The sequence below is a fragment of the Callithrix jacchus genome, chromosome 11 (assembly GCF_049354715.1).
Source record: "Callithrix jacchus isolate 240 chromosome 11, calJac240_pri, whole genome shotgun sequence".
In the NCBI taxonomy this organism is placed as follows: domain Eukaryota; kingdom Metazoa; phylum Chordata; class Mammalia; order Primates; family Cebidae; genus Callithrix; species Callithrix jacchus.
Genome location: NC_133512.1, coordinates 31,420,439 through 31,443,943, shown reverse-complemented (window position 1 = coordinate 31,443,943; position 23,505 = coordinate 31,420,439). Strand labels below are relative to the sequence as shown.

At 35.7% G+C, this 23,505-nt stretch overlaps 1 protein-coding gene across 16 annotated transcripts in view; it reads right to left on the bottom strand.

Annotated features, from left to right (window-relative positions):
• Nucleotides 1–1,626: 1,626 nt before the first annotated feature.
• The window catches only part of SKAP2 (src kinase associated phosphoprotein 2), a 432,987-nt gene continuing 411,108 nt past the window's right edge, over nucleotides 1,627–23,505 (bottom strand). For 10 of the 16 annotated variants that reach the window (XM_078342524.1, XM_078342522.1, XM_078342525.1 and 7 more), the window contains 3 exons: nucleotides 22,944–23,056; nucleotides 8,104–8,205; nucleotides 5,062–7,671 (listed from right to left, as the gene is read on the bottom strand). In XM_078342524.1, coding sequence (XP_078198650.1) covers nucleotides 8,113–8,205; nucleotides 22,944–23,056 — 206 coding nt within the window. In that variant the 3' untranslated portion in view covers nucleotides 5,062–7,671; nucleotides 8,104–8,112. Of the gene's footprint in view, nucleotides 2,116–5,061; nucleotides 7,735–8,103; nucleotides 8,206–22,943; nucleotides 23,057–23,505 lie in introns of those variants that run through there. The other 6 variants (XM_078342519.1, XM_078342520.1, XM_054237142.2 and 3 more) reach the window with 3 other exon arrangements.

Genomic DNA, 23,505 nt, shown 5'->3' with positions numbered 1-23,505 from the left:
ATCCTGGGTCACTTCTAAACATAATTTCACTTGAGCCTAACAACAATCCTGTGAAGCAGGGAGAACAGGCACCACTGGTATTCTGCAGGCAAGGAAACCTGCTCTAGGGCACAAGGCACTAGAGAGTGAAACTAGAATTTTGGTTGACTCCAGTTCCAATGTTCTTACTTCCGCTCACCTTCAGGAGAATACTGCTGGTTACAACTCTGTCCCCACTTAAGGAAAAGAGTCCTTATTCCTAAAGGGGTAGAGGTCACTCTCAGCTTCCAGAGTTATGTTACCGTAACTGGTAGCAACTCTGTAAAAGATGTTCACATTATTCATATACACAGCTCTTTGCTTCCCCTCACACTTAATTCAATAGCTACAAGCATTTTGGAATTTTTACAAAAAATAAATATCTCATCTGAAACAGTACTGAAACTGTACTGAAACTGCATTCCCTCCCTGTTTATTTTAAAAATATATACACGAGAAAAGATTCCCAGTTTGTTTCCTAGTTAATCCCTAAGGTTCAGATGTTACAAAATCAGAGAACCTTTTATGTCTTAGGACACTGCTAGTGGTTTAACCTGCTAATAACTGTACCAAGGTAAGGTTATGTGGGGCTGTCCTTATCCTTCCCTGTGTTTACATCCTGTCTGTCTGATTTAGACCATGAATCTACTTGGGGAAGACTATGTCAAATTCTGTTTGAAATATCCCTTGCACAGGATGGCACTTAAATGTAATTTATTCAAAATGGAATCACTTAATTAGAGAGGAAGAAAAATAGCAAGCCCTGAGATAATAATAAAGAATAAAGCAAATATGCTGACCAACTGGAGCAAAGCAACAGAGAGATAACACACACTCACAAGATTGTTCCATTTCAGTTTTCAATTCAGGATGCTTATAACAGGATAAACACAGTTACACACCTTGTTTTTGCTGGGTTCCCAGAAAGCAGAGGGCACACCTGACATTATGAACTCTGTAGAGCGATAAGAATCCTAACAGCTTATGACTCATATGACTCAGGATCCTTGGAAAACCTGGAGGAGGAGGAGGAGGGAGGGGGAGGAGGGGAAGGGGGGGCGAGGAGGAGGAAAGTGGCGCAAGGAGATGAAAGCAGGGAGCATAGAGACTTTACAGACCACCAGTGCTTGACTTAGGAGTTAGTAGCGTACCCCAGATGGGACAGGTTATTTTACACCACTGAGATCTACTTGGTGAGCAGCTGGAGATTAGGACAGTGCAGTTATTCTCTCCTTGTCCTTCAGAAGTATGATGTTCTGAGTAGTAGGCATGGAAACATTTCAAAGAACTCTACAGAATGAAATACCCCTTGCAAATGGAACTTTGGCACACCCCTTTCTCTTGGGCTGTAAGACAGTACTATAGGGTACTGGAGGAGGAGGAGGAGACGGCCTCCAATCACTGAAGTACAAAAATGTTTAAAAAGTCTTCAAAAAACACAATAAAAGTCTTTATGAGGCCCAGTACAAGGTATTACTTGAGTGTCCAAGGAATAAGACCTTGTACTTATGTATCAGATATTCCAATTAAAAATTTCTTCTTAAACAAATTCATATCTCAACAAGTAAGTCATGTCAGACATTGCCATCACTCAGTCACAAAATTATACACCTTTGACAATGAAGTTTATTGACTGTACAGTCTGTTAATAATCCTTTAAACCATTTTTTAAAACCTATCATTTAAAACCATCCCCGAAAAAACAACTATTTGAGACAGAAGCAGCTGGATTTACAGTCCTCTTCAAGGTTCCCCTGGCTGGTCAGTTTAGTGGGCTTCACAGTGAAGGAGGTAGAGAGGATAGGAAAAGGTCCTTGGAAGGGTCACTTTGGCCTGGTGTCCTCTCTGGACTCTGCTGCTTTGATTGACTCCCTATTTTCATCTGGACTGGAAGGTCAAGTGTTCCTGCATAAAAGTTTGGTCTCCATTGTAGATCAGCTGCTTTGGATCTGATATGATCATTTGGTATGCTTTACTGACTAAATCAGCCAAAATCAGTTTCCAATTGTCAGTTATTGGATGATTCTTTTCACATGCTTCAGATTATTTTATAGAAATGGTGGCATCATCAGTGGTCAACAAGCATTTGTTGTATGCCTATTATATATAAAGAATTGAAGTATTTAGTTTTATTTCATCACAGTACTGCACAGCAGAATAGAAAGAGGCTGGTGTGAGGCTTGGTTAGGAAACTCACTGGCCTAAGGCTTTGGGGACAAATTACTTGGCCTGATTCCTAATCGGGAAAATGGTAATGAAAAACAGAACTTACCTCATAGGGTTGTCATAAGAATTGAATGAAAAGTGAACAGCATGACAAATAGCAAACACTCAGTAAATGTTATCTATTACTATTACTAGTCTTAGTTAAATTGGTATCATCACATTTGACATGATAAAGGACACGGGATTTTCTAAATAGACTCCATGGGGGCTAGGAAGGGAGGGTAGTGTATAAAAATCTGCTTATTTTGTGGGAATTTTCTCTTCCGCTAAAGCAGTTGTCTTTAACCAGCATACACTAGTGTCATTAATTTTCTCCTTTGAGAGTACCTATGTGACATTTTCCTCAAACAAGAAGTAAATTGCAGTTCAAGCTACAAAATGGCACCTGCTTTTACTCTAGCAGGAGTGATATTTTCATATTACAAAGTTGGAGCCAATAAACAGAAGACAGACAAGTGCTGTGCTATATTACCTCTCCGAGTAATAGATAATAAAAAAGAAAACTGAAAAAAAAAAAAAAAAGAGAGAAACCTAGGGAAACACCTTCCAAAGTTCCAGCATTAAGAAAGGCACTTAAGAGTTAGGCTTCGGGAGCATTTTCTGTATTTACACCTTTGCAAATACTCAAGTGCTTTGGCTTTATCAACTTCCAGCCCCTTTTTCTCAACACTGCACACCTAAACTGAGCAGTGCTCTGCCTAAGGCAAGTTTCTGCATTTATGGTTTTCATCTTAGGGACTCAAAGCACTTAAGTTAACATAATCATACAACTTTAAATAAATAGGGACTACAAGTTAACAAAAAGGAGGAAAGCTAAATTATGATTAGATTTAGCAGTGACTATGAAACTTCTCATTTACTTGCAGAAATTTTTGATCTGTCCAAGGCGACAGCTAGAATGCTTTCATAATCGGATACAGGAAAGGCTTCTCAGATATTACCCAAGTAGAATGCAGGGCAACAGTGATTTGGGATGTTTCACTGGAAAGTGAAAGTAGATCAGTTGCCCCAAGCTGCCCAAGGCACCTGTGCCCCTTATTTGAGGTCACAACACTGAACACAAGGAAAGAAAGGAAGGAAACATCTAAGGACTATCTACCACAGCTCAACCTTCTTATTATTCACAATCTCACTACTTCTGTTACAATGAGAAAATCCAATCTACTCATTGATGGTATTATGGGATATACTAACTGTATAAAGGCATTTTCCCTATCAGGTTTAGCAGTCAAGCTCTTTTCTTCTCAAATATCAGGTCTTGAGATATTGTGGGGTGCCAAATCAGTTAATTAACAAATATTTATTGGATCTACACTATGTACTTTGTGCCATGCTGGCAATAAATAATATGTTTATATATAAGTAATGGTAGAACAGATTCTACTAGCAGAAAAAGAAAAAGTCCCTCAAACACAGCATTAATGAAACATCATTCCATGCTACCCCGCACATATAATTTTTAAAGATTTATCTCATAACAAAATATTATACTATCATGGGTTCTAACAGATATTCTGGAAGAACTCAACTATAAGCAGTACGTGTACAATAAACTGGCTAAAGCTGAGATGTCTAGAAATCCCTTGTTCCCAATCCAGATGATAAACTGTTATGCATTTGAGTGTATATTAAACTTGTATAATAATATTTTAACAGCATAGACCTTGTTTCTCTGTATTTTTGAATACTAAATATGTTACTGATAAGGCCATATTCATCAAATGTTTTTATTTTATATGTATATATATAGTGTACACACACAGACACACACACACACAGTATCCTTTCAACCTTTGAATGAAGCAGTGTTTCCATGGCTTGATCATGTTTTGATCTCTACTCTCCACTACCTCTTTCTTTACCATGTGGATTGCTTTTCAATATTCTTGAATCTACTTAAGAGAAGTAAAAGTGATCTTTATATGGTGGGTGTCTATAACTCCAACAAATGAAATACAAATAATTGATTTATCTGAAATTTCTAACTTTACTCAAAAATTCTTACAATGCTTCACTTCAGTCTCACTGGTGAAGTTCAAGCTCTTAAACAACATGTATATTAGGGTTAGTTTTCTTCTAACTGCAAATCTGAATCTAGAATATATAACTCAGTTCTATTTTAAATTATGACCCTGGATAGTACCAGTCAATGAATGACTAGCAAGTAGTAGAGTGGAGAAATTACATAAAATTATATAAAAAGTATAAAGCACAAGAACTAAGTGAGCCTTTGACTGTACATATTTAAGGACATTTGCATGGTAGCCCTAATCTTTGTGCAAGGCTATATTCAAAGTGTTTATATACTGATAGCAAAAGTGAAACAAAAAACCTAAAACAAAAACAAAACCCACATATATAGATTTCACCTACACATTGATGAAAAGTGATTTTTTTTCCCATGGTCCTATAATACTTTATATAACTATCTGTAATTAAATTGGAACAGAGTAGAAATAATCAGCTTACAATAAAATCAAGTATTCAAAACAATTGCTTGACTAAACAACATTCTTTTTCCATAAAAGAAAGTGTCATATGCAGCAAAGTGGCAAAAATAGTAGGGAGTGAGCTATGTTAAATATAAATCCTGTAGCAACGAAAGTCATTTGTATTATCCTGACTTCTTTGAATAAATTCAGATGACAGCCCTATTTCATTTCTTCATTCAGTTTGGAGGCCAGATGGCATTAGAATCATTTACTTCACCTTGTTGTGGTTAATTACTACAATCAACACACTATTTTCCAAATTAATCATAACAAAGTAATTTCATTAGTAACACAGCAGGCTGTTGAATTATTAGCATCATAACAGTTTGCAAACAATTAAACTTTATTTGAACCTTAAAAATTTGCAGAGTGGAACATTATTGTAAGATCTAATGGCAATAGAGTACAAATTCAGTACAGAGCAAATAATCAAGCAAAATGCTATATAAAATATGACTTACAATCACCTTTGAAAAAAATTAGCTCTCTAACTGTTCATAGGAAAACAAATAAAAGCTAAGCAAACATAATGAGAACATAGCAATTAGCATATTTTCTAACAAGCCATGTTGTTTAAATTCATATTAATGATATTATGATTTTGAAGTGTGTGTGATGTATTTATTGTCAAGGGTGTAAAGAGAACTTTTTCCCTAGTTGTATACAAATGATTTCATCAAATGAATATAAAGCAGTCATGAATGGAAAGTAATGATTATTTCTCCTGTCACTCCAGTTTGAAGTCTTTTGTTTCTTATCTTTTGTCTCTCACCCATATTCCAGTTTAAAAAGAACAAAGGCCAGAGGAGTTCTGGACAGAAATGACACCTTCTTTCTGTACTGTCACTGTTCACGAGACTATCTGGCTTGGAATTGTTGGTCATCAGTTGGCAAAGGACTCCCTCTCCTGGATTAACTGTAAAAGGAGGCAGAAACCTAAACGCTTTCCATCACCGGCGAGTTTGTGCCGTGGGGGAGGGGTTTCAAGTGGTTTTTGTCTGCAATGAAAAGCTGCTGCCATCTACTGGCTTAGGAATAAAAATTTCTTTTCAGCCTGAACCACAAACCCAAACCCAAACCCACAAAGGCTACCCTGTCATTGGAAACAACGGCTTTGGTTTTTCAACTGCTCAAACCAGTCCACTAAATTCATCTTTGGTTGTCTAACTTTTGCCAAGATTATTTCTGTCTATTTCAATGACACTATGTGTAGAAAAAGTAACAACTGCACAAATGCAATTTTTGAAAACTTTAACTTCACAATGTCAATATATATAAATTTGTTTAGTCACAATCCCTAATATCAAATTTTTCTTTTTACATTTGAGATTGGATGATCATGATATTGAGGGGATAATGGTAAAACAGACCTTCTCAAACACTGCTTGTAAACAGTTTTACGTAAATAATGGAGATTTTAAAATATTACCAGCTTAAATGCATGGTTAGAATCTTCACAAAGCAAAGACATTGAAAAGTTCCATAAAGGTAATACCTGACAAGTAATGACTCAATATTAGGAGATTATGTGTATTCCAAATAATTATCCAATCAGCAATGCTTTTTGACATATATTAAGGCTATCTCACAGGCATTTTAAATACCTCTGATTTCAAATATACATGAAAAGGTAATTATATATATGATTCTATAAATCTTGTTCAGGCAGCAGAGTATAATGTTGGGCTAACACTACCTTTCTACACACCTGTTGGTACATGCTACCACTGGGATTTCTACACTCTCCTCTCCAAACTTTTTTTTTGTTTTCAGTGCTCTGAGAAATATGTAGAAAAGACTCAGATCTGCTATTCTGTGATGGGACATAAATAGCATAGGAATAAGGCAGGATAAGAGTGTGTTTGGTTATGCCTTTTTACTTTGAGAATACATTGAGATTTTTCTTTTTTTTTTTTTTTGAGATGTCTCGCTCTGTCGTCCAGGCTGGAGTCCAGTGGTGCGATCTTAGCTCACTGCAACCTTTGCCTCCTGTGTTAAAACGATTCTTAGGCCTCAGCCTCCTGACTGGCTGGGACTACAGGTGCGCCACCAAGCCCAGCTAATTTTTTTGTATTTTTAGTAGAGACAGGGTTTCCCCACATTGGCCAGGCTGGGAGATTCTTTATACCATTTCGTTAGTGGCAGGATGGAGGTTCTTATGAATTTTTTTTGTTTCATTAAATTTAAACAAAAGTCGAGTAGAAAATGTTGCCAGGCCCATCATCAAACCAGGATATTTGTATGGTAAAATGCTTTGCACAAATCATACTTCTGGTATGCACTTGTGTGGCAGGTGACAGCACACTGCTATTTGCAACTCTATCATTTTTTCTTTCTTGTGGCTATATTTAATAGGAAGTACATGTGCCAATCTGTAAAACTTCTTTCATAAAAACATGTTACTATTGTGTGAAAATAAATAATAACAATAAATTATCTAAAAGCTTGAACATTCTTCAGCATTTGTTTAGCAACCACATTCTTTAGCACCTACCAGAAAAACTTGTGTGATATATTAAATTTAAAATGCTATGAAATTATATATTACACTCTAAAACTAATTGAGGTCCAATGATTAAGAAACATTACAACTCACAACAGAAGTTGCAATAGTAGACTACTACACTATAGTAGACTATATGGTATGTATAAAATAGTGATGAATTCTTCACACAAATCAAATGGGTAAATAAAAACTATAATTATTTCTTTGCAAAATAGCAACAGCTATAACTTTACTGCTTGCATCGAATTTACATTAATACCCTTCATTTAATTTCACATCAGAGGAATATTCTAATGAGTGACTGCATAAAGTACAGTCAAAGACAAGTGATGTTGAACAAAACAAAGAGGGGTTAGGAGCTGTCATCAGTGCTTTCGTGATGCTTCTAAATCCAAAGCATTTGCAGACAAGCAGAAGAATCTTCCTTTTCTGCAGGGGAAAGGGAACGCTGCATTTTAATTTTTTGATTCAGCTGAAACTTGATTTTTCCTGCTTAAAAAAATTACACTTTTAGCCAAGGAAAAATGTATTTTTACTCAACATTTTGTCAATCCAACCCTTCAGAAAGGCCATAAAAGTGGTGTTTTACTGAAGAGGAAGAAGTTTGGGAAAACAGCTGGTTACTATCAAAGGAACTTTCTCTAAATAATCTATTTATTTCCAAAGTAAATTCCATGAAGTTTTTATTTAAAAAATTTGTTTTAAAAATTAAACCAGATCAAACAAAACAAAAAAGATTTAGGGGCACAATCTTTGTATTATCAGAAAACTCTAAAGACTTTTAAAAAGGCAAAAGACTCATAACGAGAGACCAAGAGAACATATGAGCTATTACAGAATATTGGATTAAAATGTACTTACCCAGGACTCTCAAATATCATACATCTCCATTATGTAGGCTTTAGGCACCAAGCCAATGACTCCCTTCATTTCTCCTACCCACCAGCCATATCTATTGTATTCCTAATTAAAAACAATATGCAATATTAACCTTTAGACTGGTGTAAGTACAATGTCATTTGTATGCAACTTCTTAGAAATCTTATTTTATTTATAAAGTTAAAAGAGCTTGAGCTGCAAATGAAAACATTTTCATCCTTTTGTTTCTGGACACTGTAAAATGCTGTTAGGCAACAATTTAAATTGAGGTATAACACAAAGCCTGTTTATTACTGGGCAGAGAACACAGAAACAATCACTCATGATGAAAACGTAGAAAATGAAACTACCTCAGGACGCCTACTCAGACTCCACAAAGCTCTTGGGTACACCTTTTATGCGTTAGGGCTATAGAAGGTTAAAGCCAGGATCCTTAAGATACTATATTTGCCTTCAAGAAGCTTATCATCTAGAGAGGATAAAATAATTTTTTATAATAAACTACTTATTTCTTAAACTTATATGACCTAAAATTATTTAGAATGTTGATAGAGGTGTGCCCCTTCCTAAGAAAATCTAACATACACACTTTAATAGATAAATTAGAAAATAAGGAAACATTAAAAATACCAAAAAACTGCTTAAAAAATAATTCACAAATAGATTCCTTTAAAATAGTTTCCCTAAGGCATTTATTATTCCTTTTATTGATCATAAACTACCTTAGATAAAGGATAGATAGGTAGAAGGAATATAAAGGTTGTGTTAGTCACCCTTACAGTAGAAGATCAATAGAAAATAAAAGTATCTCAAGTTATAAAGCCAAAATATTAATCTAGCTCTAAAACACAATGATTGATGAGTCACTTCTGCATTTACTTTGCAACATGAGATAAGCAAACCTATGCCTCCTTTTCTCCCCCTTTTTCCTCCTCTGACAGATACACCACTGCTTTAGGCATTGTGAATACTCCGTAACTGGTCTCACATGTCTGCCAGATTGACTAATGTATTTTTGTCTCAAATTTATTTATGTGTAGTGAGACACAAACAAAGTAAAATGAATTACAAGTTTCAAGAATAATATCTTCCAAAAGCAATACTCTTCACAAGGATTGTAGTGCTCAAATTTAATTTTTCATGTAAGATAAATTTTTAAAATCAATCCCAAAAGTCATTCAATAGATTATGATTTTCCAGCATCTGAGTCATAGATAAATGTGCATATGCATATTGAGTTATATGTGGGGAGGGAATGTTAATACTGGTACAGACTTAACATTTGTATTGATTAGCATGCTACTGACTATCAGAAAGGAAAATTATGCAGTTCTTTAATACAAATGTAGCATTTCATTAGCGTGTATGAATTGATATGTCATCTATCAATAGAGATTATAGGATAAAATTTATATGCACTTTTTCAAACAGTGGGCAGTATCAGGATTAGGTTTTTTGGAAGAACAAAGTGGAGGGGGAGAGGGGAGAAAAGACCACTCCTGCAATTCTTATTCTATTGAGGGCACAGCTCTGGCTTGTGAGGCAATAAACTCAAGATTTTAAGTTTTAAACTTTTAAAGTTCACTGATAGTGTGAACTTAGTGGTCAAAACTGTCTAAACAACGAGGATACTCTGATTCCCAGAACCCATTGATGGCTATAATCTCTGTAGGACATGTTTATTAGAAGAAAATACTAACTGAAAGTCATGATTAGCAACCATTGTATCTTAATAGTACCTAATAAAACTGCTCTTTTCTATTTTTAAGGCAGTGAATACAATTGGAGCCTAATGCTTAACAAAACAAATGTATTTAACCATCAGACTATTGTATGATTTCAAAATGGATAATTAACAGGGTAGGTCTGAATGTTAAAGCTCTTACCCAGTGTCAATAGAAGATGTTTAAAACTGATTATTTGGAATGAGAAAAGGAACTAGCCCCCTGCTCCCCAATGATAGACATAGAAATCATTCTGTGAGAGGACATATTATTGGCTTAAACTTGCTTCCAGAGAATGGCTTTCAATCTGGGGATCAACGTTTAGATTCAAGTTACAAGCCAGAAAGTTATAATATTCTACTTTGGTCATAGTCTATGCTATCAACTAAAGGCATGTTATTTTCAAAAAGCTACTCACACCCAAATTTAAGAAATTAGTTACCAAGAAATTACATCAACGAAGGGCACACTTCACACTTGAGAGGATTCTGTGCTATGGTAGAACAGTAAGATTTATTAAATAGAAAGCATAGTGGTAAACAGCAGGGAGGAGCTTAATCACCTATAAACAAATCCCTTAAAAGTAGCACTCTAGGGAGAAAAAAGGTTTAGACTAAAATAAATGCTTCACTTAGTTTAAAATAATTGAAAAACATATGAAATATACAGTTCATAAAAATACTCTAAAATATCAGATTTAAATGAAAAAATGGTTAAAGACCAGAATATTTATTACCTTGTATTTGTAAGGAATTGCAAATTCTACTCCTGTTTGGAATTAATGCATTACGATCAAATGTAGTGAGGTAAAAACATAGCAGGCAAATGTATGGATTTACGCTGCAGCCATGAGAGTATGTTGACAAGACTGCAAAGACAGGAGCTTTTACTTTCATCATTACCATTCTCTGTATGAGCCTCCTGAGCAACATGAATCCCAATTAAACCATTTGCAGCCTATAAATGGGAATGAAAATGCTTCTTGGAATATAGCATTCTAAACTTTGGCCTGAACATTCAATATCATGCAAGGTTTCCTTTTGAAAAAGAAAATCTGCCTGTCTTTCCCTTTGCTCTTTGCCACCTCCAAACAAATGTGATAATGCATGATATATTACTTACAGTGGAAAATAATGCAACCAATACACTGTCGTTTTGCAGTCCACAAACTAATTATTGTTCTATAAAGTCACAGGTGGATCATATAAAAAACAAAAATGAAAACTCTCAAACCTTATCTTCTTAGCAAACAAAAAATAAAGAGACAAACCATACCAGGCTGTCGTCTAAATCTTTGAAAGGTTAGGAAGCATCATGTAATCTTTATGCAACACAGTTCTCAGGTACAAGGAGGTCTGCCATCTGGTACCCTTCACCTATTCAGCTCTTAACATCAATTGAAATGCTAACATAGGCAGTGACTGTACTTCAGGAGGACTGATAAAATAATGAAGAGTCCTTTAATCTACAGGAAACCATTCTAGTCAATTTATAAGAAATATTGCATCCCTTTGTAGGACATGTAATTATTTTCTATTAATCACGTGCTATAAAGCTACATTATGTGGTTATTCTGTTATCACTAGAAAGAGGCCTGCAGTCAGCTTCTGACAATGTTAGGTAATTACGAAGCTACTTTCTCCTCCCGCAGTAATGCTATCAAGATCCAGAGGTATAGTGATGCTTTATTGTATAAAAATAGTACTCAAAAGAAATTCAGTATCTGCAAAATGGATGGCTTCGAGGCAAAATGTAGTGTGGCAATCAAAGAAGCAAAAGAAGCCAAACTTGCCCAATAATCCAAGAAAATAATAGTAAGGTGGTAGTGAATGCTTATGATCTACCACCCATGTTTTCAATTTTCATAACACTGAAATCATTTTATTTGTTTTATTTTGTAGTTAAAATTTTAGGCCCCAATTAATATTTATTGAGCAATAAGAGTGACTGGGTGAGAAGGCAGGAAAAAGGACTAGTTATTATAAAGCGAAACAGAGACTTTTTCCAACATAATATTAATATTTAGTCAACTAAATCTTCTTCCTCTGCTGGTATATTATTTTACATTTAAATAAGGACCCAACATTTACTTAAATCTTTTTCAGCACCACGACTGTCATTTCTTGAGTATATTAATCCACTTTCTGCCCATAATATAGTAAAAGAATGCTGACTTAACAGAAACCTGAAACATTAATAAGATTTAATGGTGTACTAGCCCTTACCCGTGTGTTTGAAAGCAACAGGTGTTTGTAAAAATTTTTGTGTCCTTTTTCCAAACATATATCTGTGCTTCAAAACATATCAGCCTTTTGTGAAAATGAAAGTAATTTTATTCACAAAATATAAAATACAGTAAGTTTAAGAATCAGTGGACTTGACTGTTGTTTTCCAGGTACTCACTGTGATATCTTTATCCATAATCACTGTAATACTATAAAGACTAGATACCTATTTAAAGTGTGTAAGTACTTTCATCAAGGCTACCTCTTTAGTCTCTTCTTTTTTATTAACTCTGACTAGAAACTTTGTAATAATCCTCTCATTTCCCACATATCCATCATTTCAAAAGGCTCTCTTTAAAATGCACAACAGGAACTGTACAACCTCGGTGTTTCACTATTACTATCTACACATTAACTGCTTGAATCGTAGATTCCTAACCTGTTAAATGAGGAAACTGACACAATCTCCAAGGACCTCCATGATGTTTGAGCACCACCATTCAGGAACCTGATTGAAGACACTAAGTTCCCTAGTGGTGTATGAAGATCAATCTCATTACTTTATAATTTACTATGCAGGTGTGACTTTGAGTTCCTCTAATTCAAAGAATTACTGTTTTTTCTTCTTGCATTGTATACTCCATTTTTAAAGCAAGAGAGACAAAGACAAGGAAGCTGACAGAATTTAATTCTCATAACAAATTTTAGTTTATATCCCTGAGTCATGATATATTTGATTCAACTTTCTACAAAGTCAACAATTATAATACCATACAGTAAAAACTGACATTCAGACTCATAATGTTAGGCGAAGATCATGTCCTGCTTAGTAGAGAGTGACTTTGCTGTTCAGTATTTTACCTACCGATACATGACTCTATTAACTGTTCTCAGGTTCACCCATTCCTCTTTATTCTCACTGGCACCACTAATTCAGGCCTTCATCACCTTGCCCCAGATTACTGCATTATCAATGCTGCCTCTCTGTTTTTCCCAGAAATTCTTTTCATCAGTTTACCTTGCTGCTCAAGAACTTAGACTAACTCTCCGCTGCATTAACTACAGACTTTAGCTTGTTCCACCCTGCTAGCAACCTTTTCCTGTCATTCTTCTAGCCCGCACAGTACAACCTTCCGCACAACACTCATTCACCTCTGTATGCAGTGCTCCCTTCCATGCTCCCTTCCCAGAGACATCTACCCTCACTCAGCCAAATCCTGTCCAGTGACTAAGACCTGACTCAAGTTAACTTAGTTGTCATGAATTTTTCTCTGAATTAGGTAATCCATATTTATATTTATAATTTCAAGCTAAGCATTCATTCCTCTGTCGATTTTATGTACATTAGTTTTATTCCTTCAACTAAAATAAAGTACAAACTCATTGAGATCACAGAAAGGACTTAATCTGTATGCCCCACACTGCAGGACATATAAAAGATGATCCATAAATAGGTACTAGATGATGAAATAGACTAAGTCTTCATTTTGGATGATGCACCAGTTTACTATCCTAAATATTTTCTTAAGAAATGTAATTTCCAATAGTAATACCTTTTCTTTTGTGTATATTAGACATTAAGAATTGTAGTTGTGACTAAACAAGCATTTGTTCTGAAGCATTTACACGTGCTAGCTGAGTGAGCAATCTGAAAGAGCATGCTGTTCCGAGCTGTGGCAAGCTATTGCCACCATGTTTTCAAATGCAGTACATGGGATGTGCCTTGTTTAAAAAGCTTAAATCCTATGTGCAGAAAGAAGGCATTTATCCCCATTGGAACAAGGACCAACTAATTCTTGTTATTAGAAAAAATGAATTCAGTTTAATTTATTTGTAAGCACTGAAAGAGGTTAAGACAGAATTCTGCAAAGGCAAAAAACAGAATGACAGGTAGAATGGAAAATCTCCTGATTTTTCAGCTCCTCCTTCTTACCTTCTCAGAAGATACAGAGTCTCATCCTAGTTCTGTTGCTAACTAGCTTTGTGACCTTGAGCAGTCCCAAAGTTTCTTTAGGGATGATTTTTTTTGTTTATATTTATATTCTTCATTGAGACTGTACAATAGTCTAGTTATATACTTAATATAAATCAATAGGTCTAATTATCATACATTTTGACCCTGATGGAATTACCTTTATGAAATCTTTTATTATATTTACGATGAAAAATTTGTGTTGAGGTCTAAACCTACCACTTATGCACTTATTTACATAAAGTTGTTGAGGTAAGATATTCAGGGCAGATTCTAGAAATTCATGTGAGAATATTTAAGTAGCCAGTGCTGGGAAAAGCCAAGATCCTTCCTTTATGATTAAAAGAAATTACACCAGGTGCAGCGGCTCACGCCTGTAATCCCAGCACTTTGGGAGGCCAAGGCAGGTGGATCACAAGGTTGGAAGTTTAAGACCAGCCTGGCCAATATGGTGAAACCCCATCTCTACTAAAAATACAAAAATTAGCCAGACGTGGTGGTGGGCACCTGTAGTCCCAGCTACTCAGGAGGCTGAGGCAGAAGAATCGCTTGAACCTGGGAGGTGGAGGTACAGTGAGCCGAGATCGTGCCACTGCACTCCAGCCTGGGCAGCAGAGTGAGACTCCATCTCGAAAAAACAAAAAAACAAGAAAAAGAAATTACTAGCTCCCTTCTCTCCCTTTTTTGGTTTGGCTGCCAAGAAGCTCAGAACCAAGGTGGACGTACAACCACAGAAACACCATTGTCTTTTGAGGTCTCCATTGGAGTAGTCCATTTTCCTTTGGGCTTTTATTTCTTTTTCCCCTATTATGTTGAGCCTCGATTTCTTTACCTATAAAGTGAAGGGCTAGCACTAAGGTCACCCTCACTCTATGATCCAATCATTCTAAGTTCTTTTAAGAAGCCAGGATTATTTCCTGCTGTTAACTGTATTTTTGTAAACACATAGTAAACATCAATCTGCCATACTGATATTGAGGATACAGAAATACTTAAGACACAGTGTCTACCTCAAGAAGTTCAAAATTTAGAGAGAAAGCAAGAAACAGGTAATCATCATTCTGAATGTTAAGTGAGAGAGGGAAAAAAATTGTAAAAGGAGAAGCAACTAATTCTACAGCAGGATCTGAGAGACTTTATACAGAAAGTGACAGCTGGGCTAAGACTCCAGAAGGAATAATGAAAGGAACACTGCATGGTATGTGCAAAGGCCTGCAGAGATGAAATAATGTGCTGTGTTCAGGGAAGAGCATGTAGTTGACAGTGCAGTTAACACAAAAGGTACAGAAGAAGCTAAGGGAAAAGTACTGTAAGATGTGGTAGAAAAACTAGCTTGGAAACATCAGGTTGGTTTCTCACAGCATTTCTCTGGCTGCCTACCATTCTCCAAAGTAAGGAAAGAGAAGTGATTCTGGTTGGGCATGGTGGCTCACACCTGTAATCCCCCAGCCAAGGCAGGGGGATTAACTGATGTCAGGGGTTCGAGACTAGCCTGACCAACATGGTGAAACACCATCTCTACTAAAAATACAAAAAATTAGCCAGGCATGGTGGCAGGCATCTGTCATCCCAGCTCCTCGGGAGGCTGAGGCAGGACAATCACTTGAATCTGGGAGGCGGAGGTTGCAGTAAGCCAATATTGCACCACTGCACTCCAGCCTGGGTGACAGAGCAGTGAGACTCTGTCTAAAAAAAAAAAAGATCCTGAATTACTGATGTCTACTGGGGCTATGCTCCCCTTTTATCAACCCATCCACCCCTTTCCATAGTACAGCCGTTCTTCTGGGTTTCATATGTAATAGACATAGAAAATAAGCATTCATATTTGTTACATGAATAAACTGCATACATGAAGTTCCAGTTCAAGTTCTATTTCCTTATGAATCTTTCTTCACTTACTTACTCCAGGATTTACCGACTTCCCTTTCTTCTTGGCCTCTCCAGCACTACAACAGTGATACCCTACATTGTGTTTTATTACTATTATCTATTTTATGCATTGGTCTTCTCTTCAACTCAACTGCAGTATCCTTGAATAACAGTTTGTGGCTTTTCTGGATCCTGCTCAAAATAGTACTTTGCATGAGTGTTCATCAAATATTTGTTGATTAGGAAATAAAATAATTTTGATCATCTATACAAGATTAAATTATGTAAAAGACACTATCAATAACATGGTTCGCTGTTGTTTAGAATTGGGATGTGATAATTACAATTAACCTGTGATATGGGAAAAAAGTTAAAGTTCTAATCAAGTCCCACTCAAGTGTAGCAAAGTAGAAAGAGAAAGGCTTTAGGGTCAGACCTGTATTGATTCCTGGAGAAGGCACTTAATAGCTGCGTGTCCTCAGATAGTTTCCGTAATAACCTTACTGAGCATCAGTTTCCTAATCTGTAAAATTATAACACCATCTACTTCACAGCATTATTTTATTAATTATATGTATGAAAGCACATTTAGTACCTAGAACAGGACATTTTAAATGCTCAATGAATACTTTTTCATTCCCTCCTCCCTTTCCCTGCCCACCCACTGCTAGTATAGCAAAGTATTAGGGCAACAAAAAACACGGTACTTTGGGAAGGCAATCCGATTATTATGAACAGGTCTCTACCCTGCTTTTCTAAAGAGAATCTTATCTTCCAAAGAGAACAAGTGTTTGAGGAATATGACATTTTGTTAGGATTTTACTGGTGGTTCTTTTTTTTTTTTTGAGATGGAGTTACACTCCGTCACCCAGGCTAGAGTGATCTCAGCTCACTGCAACCTCTACCTCCCAGGTTCAAGTGATTCTCCTGCCTCAGCTTCCCAAGTAGCTGGGACTACCAGTGCGCACCACTATGCCCAACTAATTTTTGTATTTTTAGTAGAGATGTTTCACCATGTTGGCCAGGTTGGTCTCAAATTCCTGACCTCCAGTGATCCTCCTGCCTTGGTCTCCCAAAGTTCTGGGATGCAGGAATGAGCCACCACATTCAGCATACTGGTTGTTCTTTGATAGCTGAATACTCAAATGATGAATATCTGTCACTTATTTATAATTTATTAAACATGGACTCTAAAGTTTTTCTTAATCAGTAGTCTATCTCTAGTCTCTATGCTGAATGATTTACCTGGAATATCTAGCTCCGTGTTCTAAAGGGATAAAGAAGACACCTCAAGAGTGAAAGTGTGCTGTACATACTGAGAGAGTTCCTGATTTTAGAGGCTGAAATCATGGATTGTGCAACTGAGAATTTTAAAAAAATTATCAACATAGTGCTTTTCTTTAAGGTTTTGTTTTGCTGCTGCCAAACCCTTGGTTATTCCATGCTGAATTAAATCACATAAGCCTTGCAGGCAGGCTCCTTTCCAAAGCAGCCCCCTCTACTGCCACCTCTGCTCAGCTTGCCTCTCTGACACTGCCTTCTGGCTTTTCCTGTACCTCTCAAGCCACTGCAAGGGCTGAAGCTGCCAGCCTGCCTCCTATAAGTACCTCCTGCTTTCATCTGCCAACATTTATCTGGAATGTTTCCTCCAACTTATGTAAGAGAAAGTAAGGAAGTACTTAAACATATTGTTCACAAATAGATAACAAGAGAAGTCCTATAAGTAAAACTAGAACATTTTCTGACATGGTGTTCTGGCCATAAACTGCTTTTCACTACTGGGAGGAGATGAGGACTAAATAGGAGGTTGGTCTGGCTAATGCTTCCACTGTAGCCTAGACCATACATCCTTATTGACAGCGCAAACCTAAAAGTCATCAGACCAAACAAATGCAAGAACAAATAAAAACACTTCTTCTTATCCAAAGGCTATAAACTATGATCACATTTAGGAGCTCGCTTAGTGTCAACAATGCATGTTCCATATTCAGGTGACCTAATTACTCTTCAGCAGTTGGCCAGGCTATTTGTGGCACATTGGATCATATGGTCACAAATTAAAAACTAAGCTAAAAATTAACTTATTTCCCTCTGCCAGTAGAGCTCAACAAGACTTTCATTTTATTTATTAGCATTGGTTTGAAGCCAAACAAAGCCATAGTAACTGAATCTTTACATTCTTACAATGAGAAGTAAATGGTCAATGACAGTCACAATTCACCAGTCACTGGAAAAAGTCAACTAAACAGATATAAAGGGAGGTACCACTTGAAACTCCAACCAATATACACTGAAAAGCACACTTTTATTGTATATTAGTGACCACTGTCTTCACCTACATTTCCTGTGTTTGACTTAATAAAACACAGATGGCCTAGACTGGATAAAATATTCCAGAACTCTTAACTCTCTCATTTTTCTTTTAATATCAAAGTAGTGTGCCACTTTTCTCAAGTATAGCTTGTCTGTTATTAAATCTCTAAAAATAATTTATTGCTTTAAAAGTAACTATAAGAATGTGGTTAGCAATTTATCTGAGTACCGATTAAAAGATAAACTAATAGAGGATAGGAATCCAGAAGAGCAAAAAAGAATAACATAACCAAAAAGGCATTTGAGACCTCGTAATATACCTACTGCTATCTAATCTGGTTCTAGGAAAATACTATTAGCTATGATATTATGTTCCTGTTTCATTTAGTGATAATAAAAATGAAATAAAAACTAATAAAAGAAAGTATTATTTTAAACAACCCAATTTCTTAAGAAAATAAATACAGGTTTTCTATCTCAAATATGATTTCCCCCCGTCAAATGAATCTGAAACCAATTGTTAATTCACTAACAATACAACTGTCATTAAAATCACAAGTTCTGCTTTCATCAGTGTTTATAAATTTGCTCCATTTTTTTAGAAAAAAGAGATTTCCAAATCTCCACTGAACTATTTTAATTTTAACACATAAAAAAACAGCAACAACCTTATATGAAAAGAAATGAAAAGCAAAAAGTTACTGGCTTGCCTTTTAAGGCAAGCGGTATTTAGATTTATTATTAGTGAGGTTCAAAGTTTAAAACTAAAAAAATGCTGGACACTTTGAAGGAGGGGCTAGCTCAACCAGGGGTCACATGAGAGCTGCTAATTGGAAAATGTTAAAAAAGGAAGGGGGAAGAGCACAGTATCTGCCTTCTTTCTTTATTGCAACATTTGATTTGCACCAGAAGAAAAATAAAAAATAAAGGCTAAGATTTATGTAACTCTCAAAAGAGGCCTAAAATAAATAAATCATCCCCAGGTTGACTGAGCACAGCTAACATTCCATCAAGGCTTTCTTGCAAAACAGAAAAAAAAGTATTGAATTTTAAAATCAAACTATATTTCTATAGTGATTTTTAAATGAAGACAGCCTAATCCCCAAGCTAGTTCAATGTTTTTCTGCCATTACATTTACAAAATTAAAATGCTCTTCATTATCATGCATGGAATTTTATTTCTTCTTTTGTCTAAATGTTTGTTTATATTGAAAGCATGCATGTTTTCTTAAAGTATTTTGTGTTGCCTTTTTAAAGAATATTCTCAGAACTGACAAACTTCTAGATGGTAAATCAAATCAAACAATGATAATTTGGTATTTCAAATTATAAATGAGTACATTACTAAAAGAAAGCTACATATCTTTACAACTTTTAAATGGTCTTATTTATTATTAATAGACAAGTCATGGCATTAATTTCTTTACAAAGTACACATTTTCTATGTCTCTACAAATACTATTTTAGAATCCTTAAAATGTATTCTTCCTTATATATGCAATTTATATATTTAATTCAGAATGATGAACAAAATATTTCATGATTAATGCTAATATCTTATTGACCTGAGACAGGAAAGTAATAACCAAAGCTGGATTTAAAGTTGAATTTATGACACCATTTTGATTGTGCACAATAGCTGCAATTACCTGCACCACTCATTCTGAGCCACTAGATGGTGTAAAAAAATAAATTGAAACGTAAAATTTCATCCCATCACGACGAAATCTAAATATAACTCTGAGAAACTTGATTAAACAAATCTCGAGGCAACTAACAATGCAAGAGTTTTCTATACTAATTGTACTTAATTTATAATAATGTCAAGCATTCAAAATTGCAGTTATTCCCATATTAAATGAATTTATGGTATTAACTTATGGTCTGAGTTTGCCAAAGTTTTGATAAAACTGGAAGGCCAAGTCAATAAACGACTACTAGAAAGTCTCAAGATATTCCTAGCCGAACTTGTCCAAAGGAGGTAGGGAAAGAAGTCTGCACAAACATAGAGTCAACCCCAAAGCAACCTGACTACTCACAGCCAAGACACCCATCAACAGCCCAGAATATGTCCAAATCACATCAAGGGAAAGCTAAGTGTCCTTTCTTTTTCACCCTCACCAAGATTTACCAGGTTGATTCCACTAGCTCCGCAGCTGGGTGACAATGAACACTGAACCCGATTCAGCCAAAGGTAAAAACGTGCTGGCTAGCAGGTCTTCTTTCTTAGCTCTTTTTTCAAACACCGAAATGAACCCCAGGTAAATTACTCATCTCTAGAAGGCCCTTAATAAATATGATCATAAGACTGAAACTTCGAGCCTTGCAAAAAGCTTGCAGAGGATTATTTTTGATTAGCTCTCTCCTAAATAATAGCATAAAAATTTTAGATGGACATATGTGCTTCCCATGGGCTGGAACACCTTTAATGTTTGTTCTCTAATCGGGCTTCATGAATAAAATTAGTCTCCGCAAAACAGGAACTACCTCCCTTAGAATCCTAAAAGTATGATACACACCTATAATTATACTTTTAATTTCATGTTAACAGAAAACTATTTTCTGAGGCAATCGTAGAAATAAGACATGCCTATGGTTGCTTGTTTCCCAGCCAGTTCTGGAATCTGGTGCTCTACCTAGGCTTTCAGCAACAAAGATAACCTGACTCATAAAGAAGGTTTTATAAGTGGATCCACATGGGCTTTATAAATTTTGTATTTAAGAAAGGAGTATAATAGCTATATGCCATTCACTCCTATAATCTGAACTTGCAAGTGAAATCTAACCAATGTTTTAGTTTTATAAACAGTTGCAGTTAAATTGGTTTTAAAAAGACTGTGAGCTATATAAATTTAGGAATGATTCCAAGAAAGTTTCTTGACAGGAGCTGTAACTAATCAGTTTGATTTCTCTATTAAATAAATAACTCAAAAGCTGTTGTCTTAACTCAAGACAATTTAATGCTCAATAACAGGCTTAATCAAGACTTGTAATGTGACTATCTGTAGTGTCCAAGAACTGAAAGCATCTTTCTGGGAACAACAGTAATAAAAACCCATAGTAATGAGCAGAAGACTGAGAGAAATAAGTGACCAGTCTTAGCTTTGGGCATCCTAACTAGCAATTATCACAGTTGGCTTTATTTATTTTATCACAGTTGTCAGAATGGGTTCTGGCACATTGTAGGTGTGGAAGGAAAGGAAGGAAGGAGGGAGGGAAGGAGGGAAGGAGGGAGGGAGGACAGGACAGAAAACAGGGAAAAGCACTGGTCTGGGAGTCAAGAACACAGCTCAAGTCATGACTCTGGCATTTTCTTGACCCAAGTTCCTTTATCTCTATAAAACCAGGAATTAGATGGTCATCATTGAGACCCATTACTCTAACATTCGATGATTTTTTGTGTTATGATTTTATGCACCAGCCATCTAGTGTTAAAATTCAGTATGTGATCTTCTTTCAAAATTGTCTTCTGTATCTAACAACTAACTCATACTATCTCTCTGAAAAGTCCAAAATATTTCTCTAATCAAGAAAGAAACCACATCAAACTCCTAGACTTATGATTTAACATTTTCTACTTATATTTAAATTGTTTTCATCCATCATTTGTTTCTAAAGTAGTCTTGTAAGTAGATAAAGAGAAAATTTTAAATCCCCATATTAAAATAGGGGAAATTAAAATATGAAAATTAAGGGAGCTCACATACATTACCAGAAGTATACTCAAGATAAGAAACTCGACTTTTAGATCTAAGGAAAGAAAGATTCTGAATAATCCAAGTATTTTAAGAAGCAGATATAAGTGTGTGTGTGTGTGTGTGTATATATATATATATATGTATATGAATATATATGATGGGCTTGTAGAAATATACTTTGCCATTTTGTTTACAAACACGGTATGCTAAACAACTTAAAAAATTACCTAAGCCGTCAGGCGAGGTGGCTCACGCCTGTAATCCCAGCACTTTGGGAGGCTGAGGCAGGCGGATCACCCCAGGTCAGGAGTTCAAGACCAGCCTGACCAACAAGGAGAAACCCTCTCTCTACTAAAAATGCAAAATTAGCCAGGCGTGGTGGTACATGCCTGTAATCCTAGTTATTTGGGAGGCTGAGGCAGGAGAATCACTTGAACCTGGGAGGGGGAGGTTGCAGTGAGCCGAGATCGTGCCATTACACCCCAGCTTGGGCAACAAGAGTGAAACTCCGTCTCAAAAAAAAAAAAAAAAAAATTAAGCCTGTCTGAATAGAAAAGCATTGCTTTTAAATTGTCGGAACACCCAATGTATTTACATAAAGATGAAAAACTTGTTCTATAAACACAGTGTTTCCAGTAGTGAATGGCAGACAAAATCAGAATAAGCACACAGAAGAATAAAAAGGAAGAGGAAAGAAAAACATAATAAATAACCTAATACCTTACAATGTTAGCTTTCACATAAGTATATTGTTTCTGGAGAAGGCAGTAGGTGGATGTGAGCCAAGGGCTGAAGTGACAGGTAAACAGACTGTTAAGTTGAATCCTGTTATCTGATTGTGTTTAAAATTTGATTACATTTCACTTGACAAAATAATTAATTATTGTGAACTCCCAATTGTTAACAAGGACCTAGAGGAATTCCAGTTGGCATTTTTCCCCTAGTGTTGTGAATCCAAATGTATTAAAAATCAAGCTTTGTATTCCCTCTTTACAAATGTCATTTTGGGGCATCTTCTTACCTTGCTAAGAATGTAAATCACATCACCACGCTTAAATGACAACTCATCAGAAAAAGCTCCAGTACAATCCCACAAACCCTGGTAAAAATTAGCATAATCAGTGCTCTTATCCCCTAGGAAAAAGAAAGAGAAAGCATGAGTTAGGGCATTCATGTAATAACCCCTCATTTCAAAATAAACCAACAGAAATTAAAGAATGTCCTAGATCACCAAAATAATCTAAAAAAAACTCTGTCCTGAGTAAATGAGTATTTTATTACATCCCCATGACTCCTACTTCTCAATATCCTCTTAAGGCAGCTTTCAAAAAGATCTGATTTTAAATTTCTGTTTTTCTTTTTCTGCCTTTCATCTAAAACCTGTAACTGCTATATGCCGTCATCAAAACAGCACCTAACGATTGCTTCCCACTTATTTTAAAGAACAGATCTGAGCCCACTTGCAACATGTTTTGAAAGTATGTCTGCCACACTTCACAATGGGCAATATCCAGGAGATGTAACACACACTTTATGAAATAACCATCTCACAGAATTTGGGACACTCCATGAAAATAATAGTA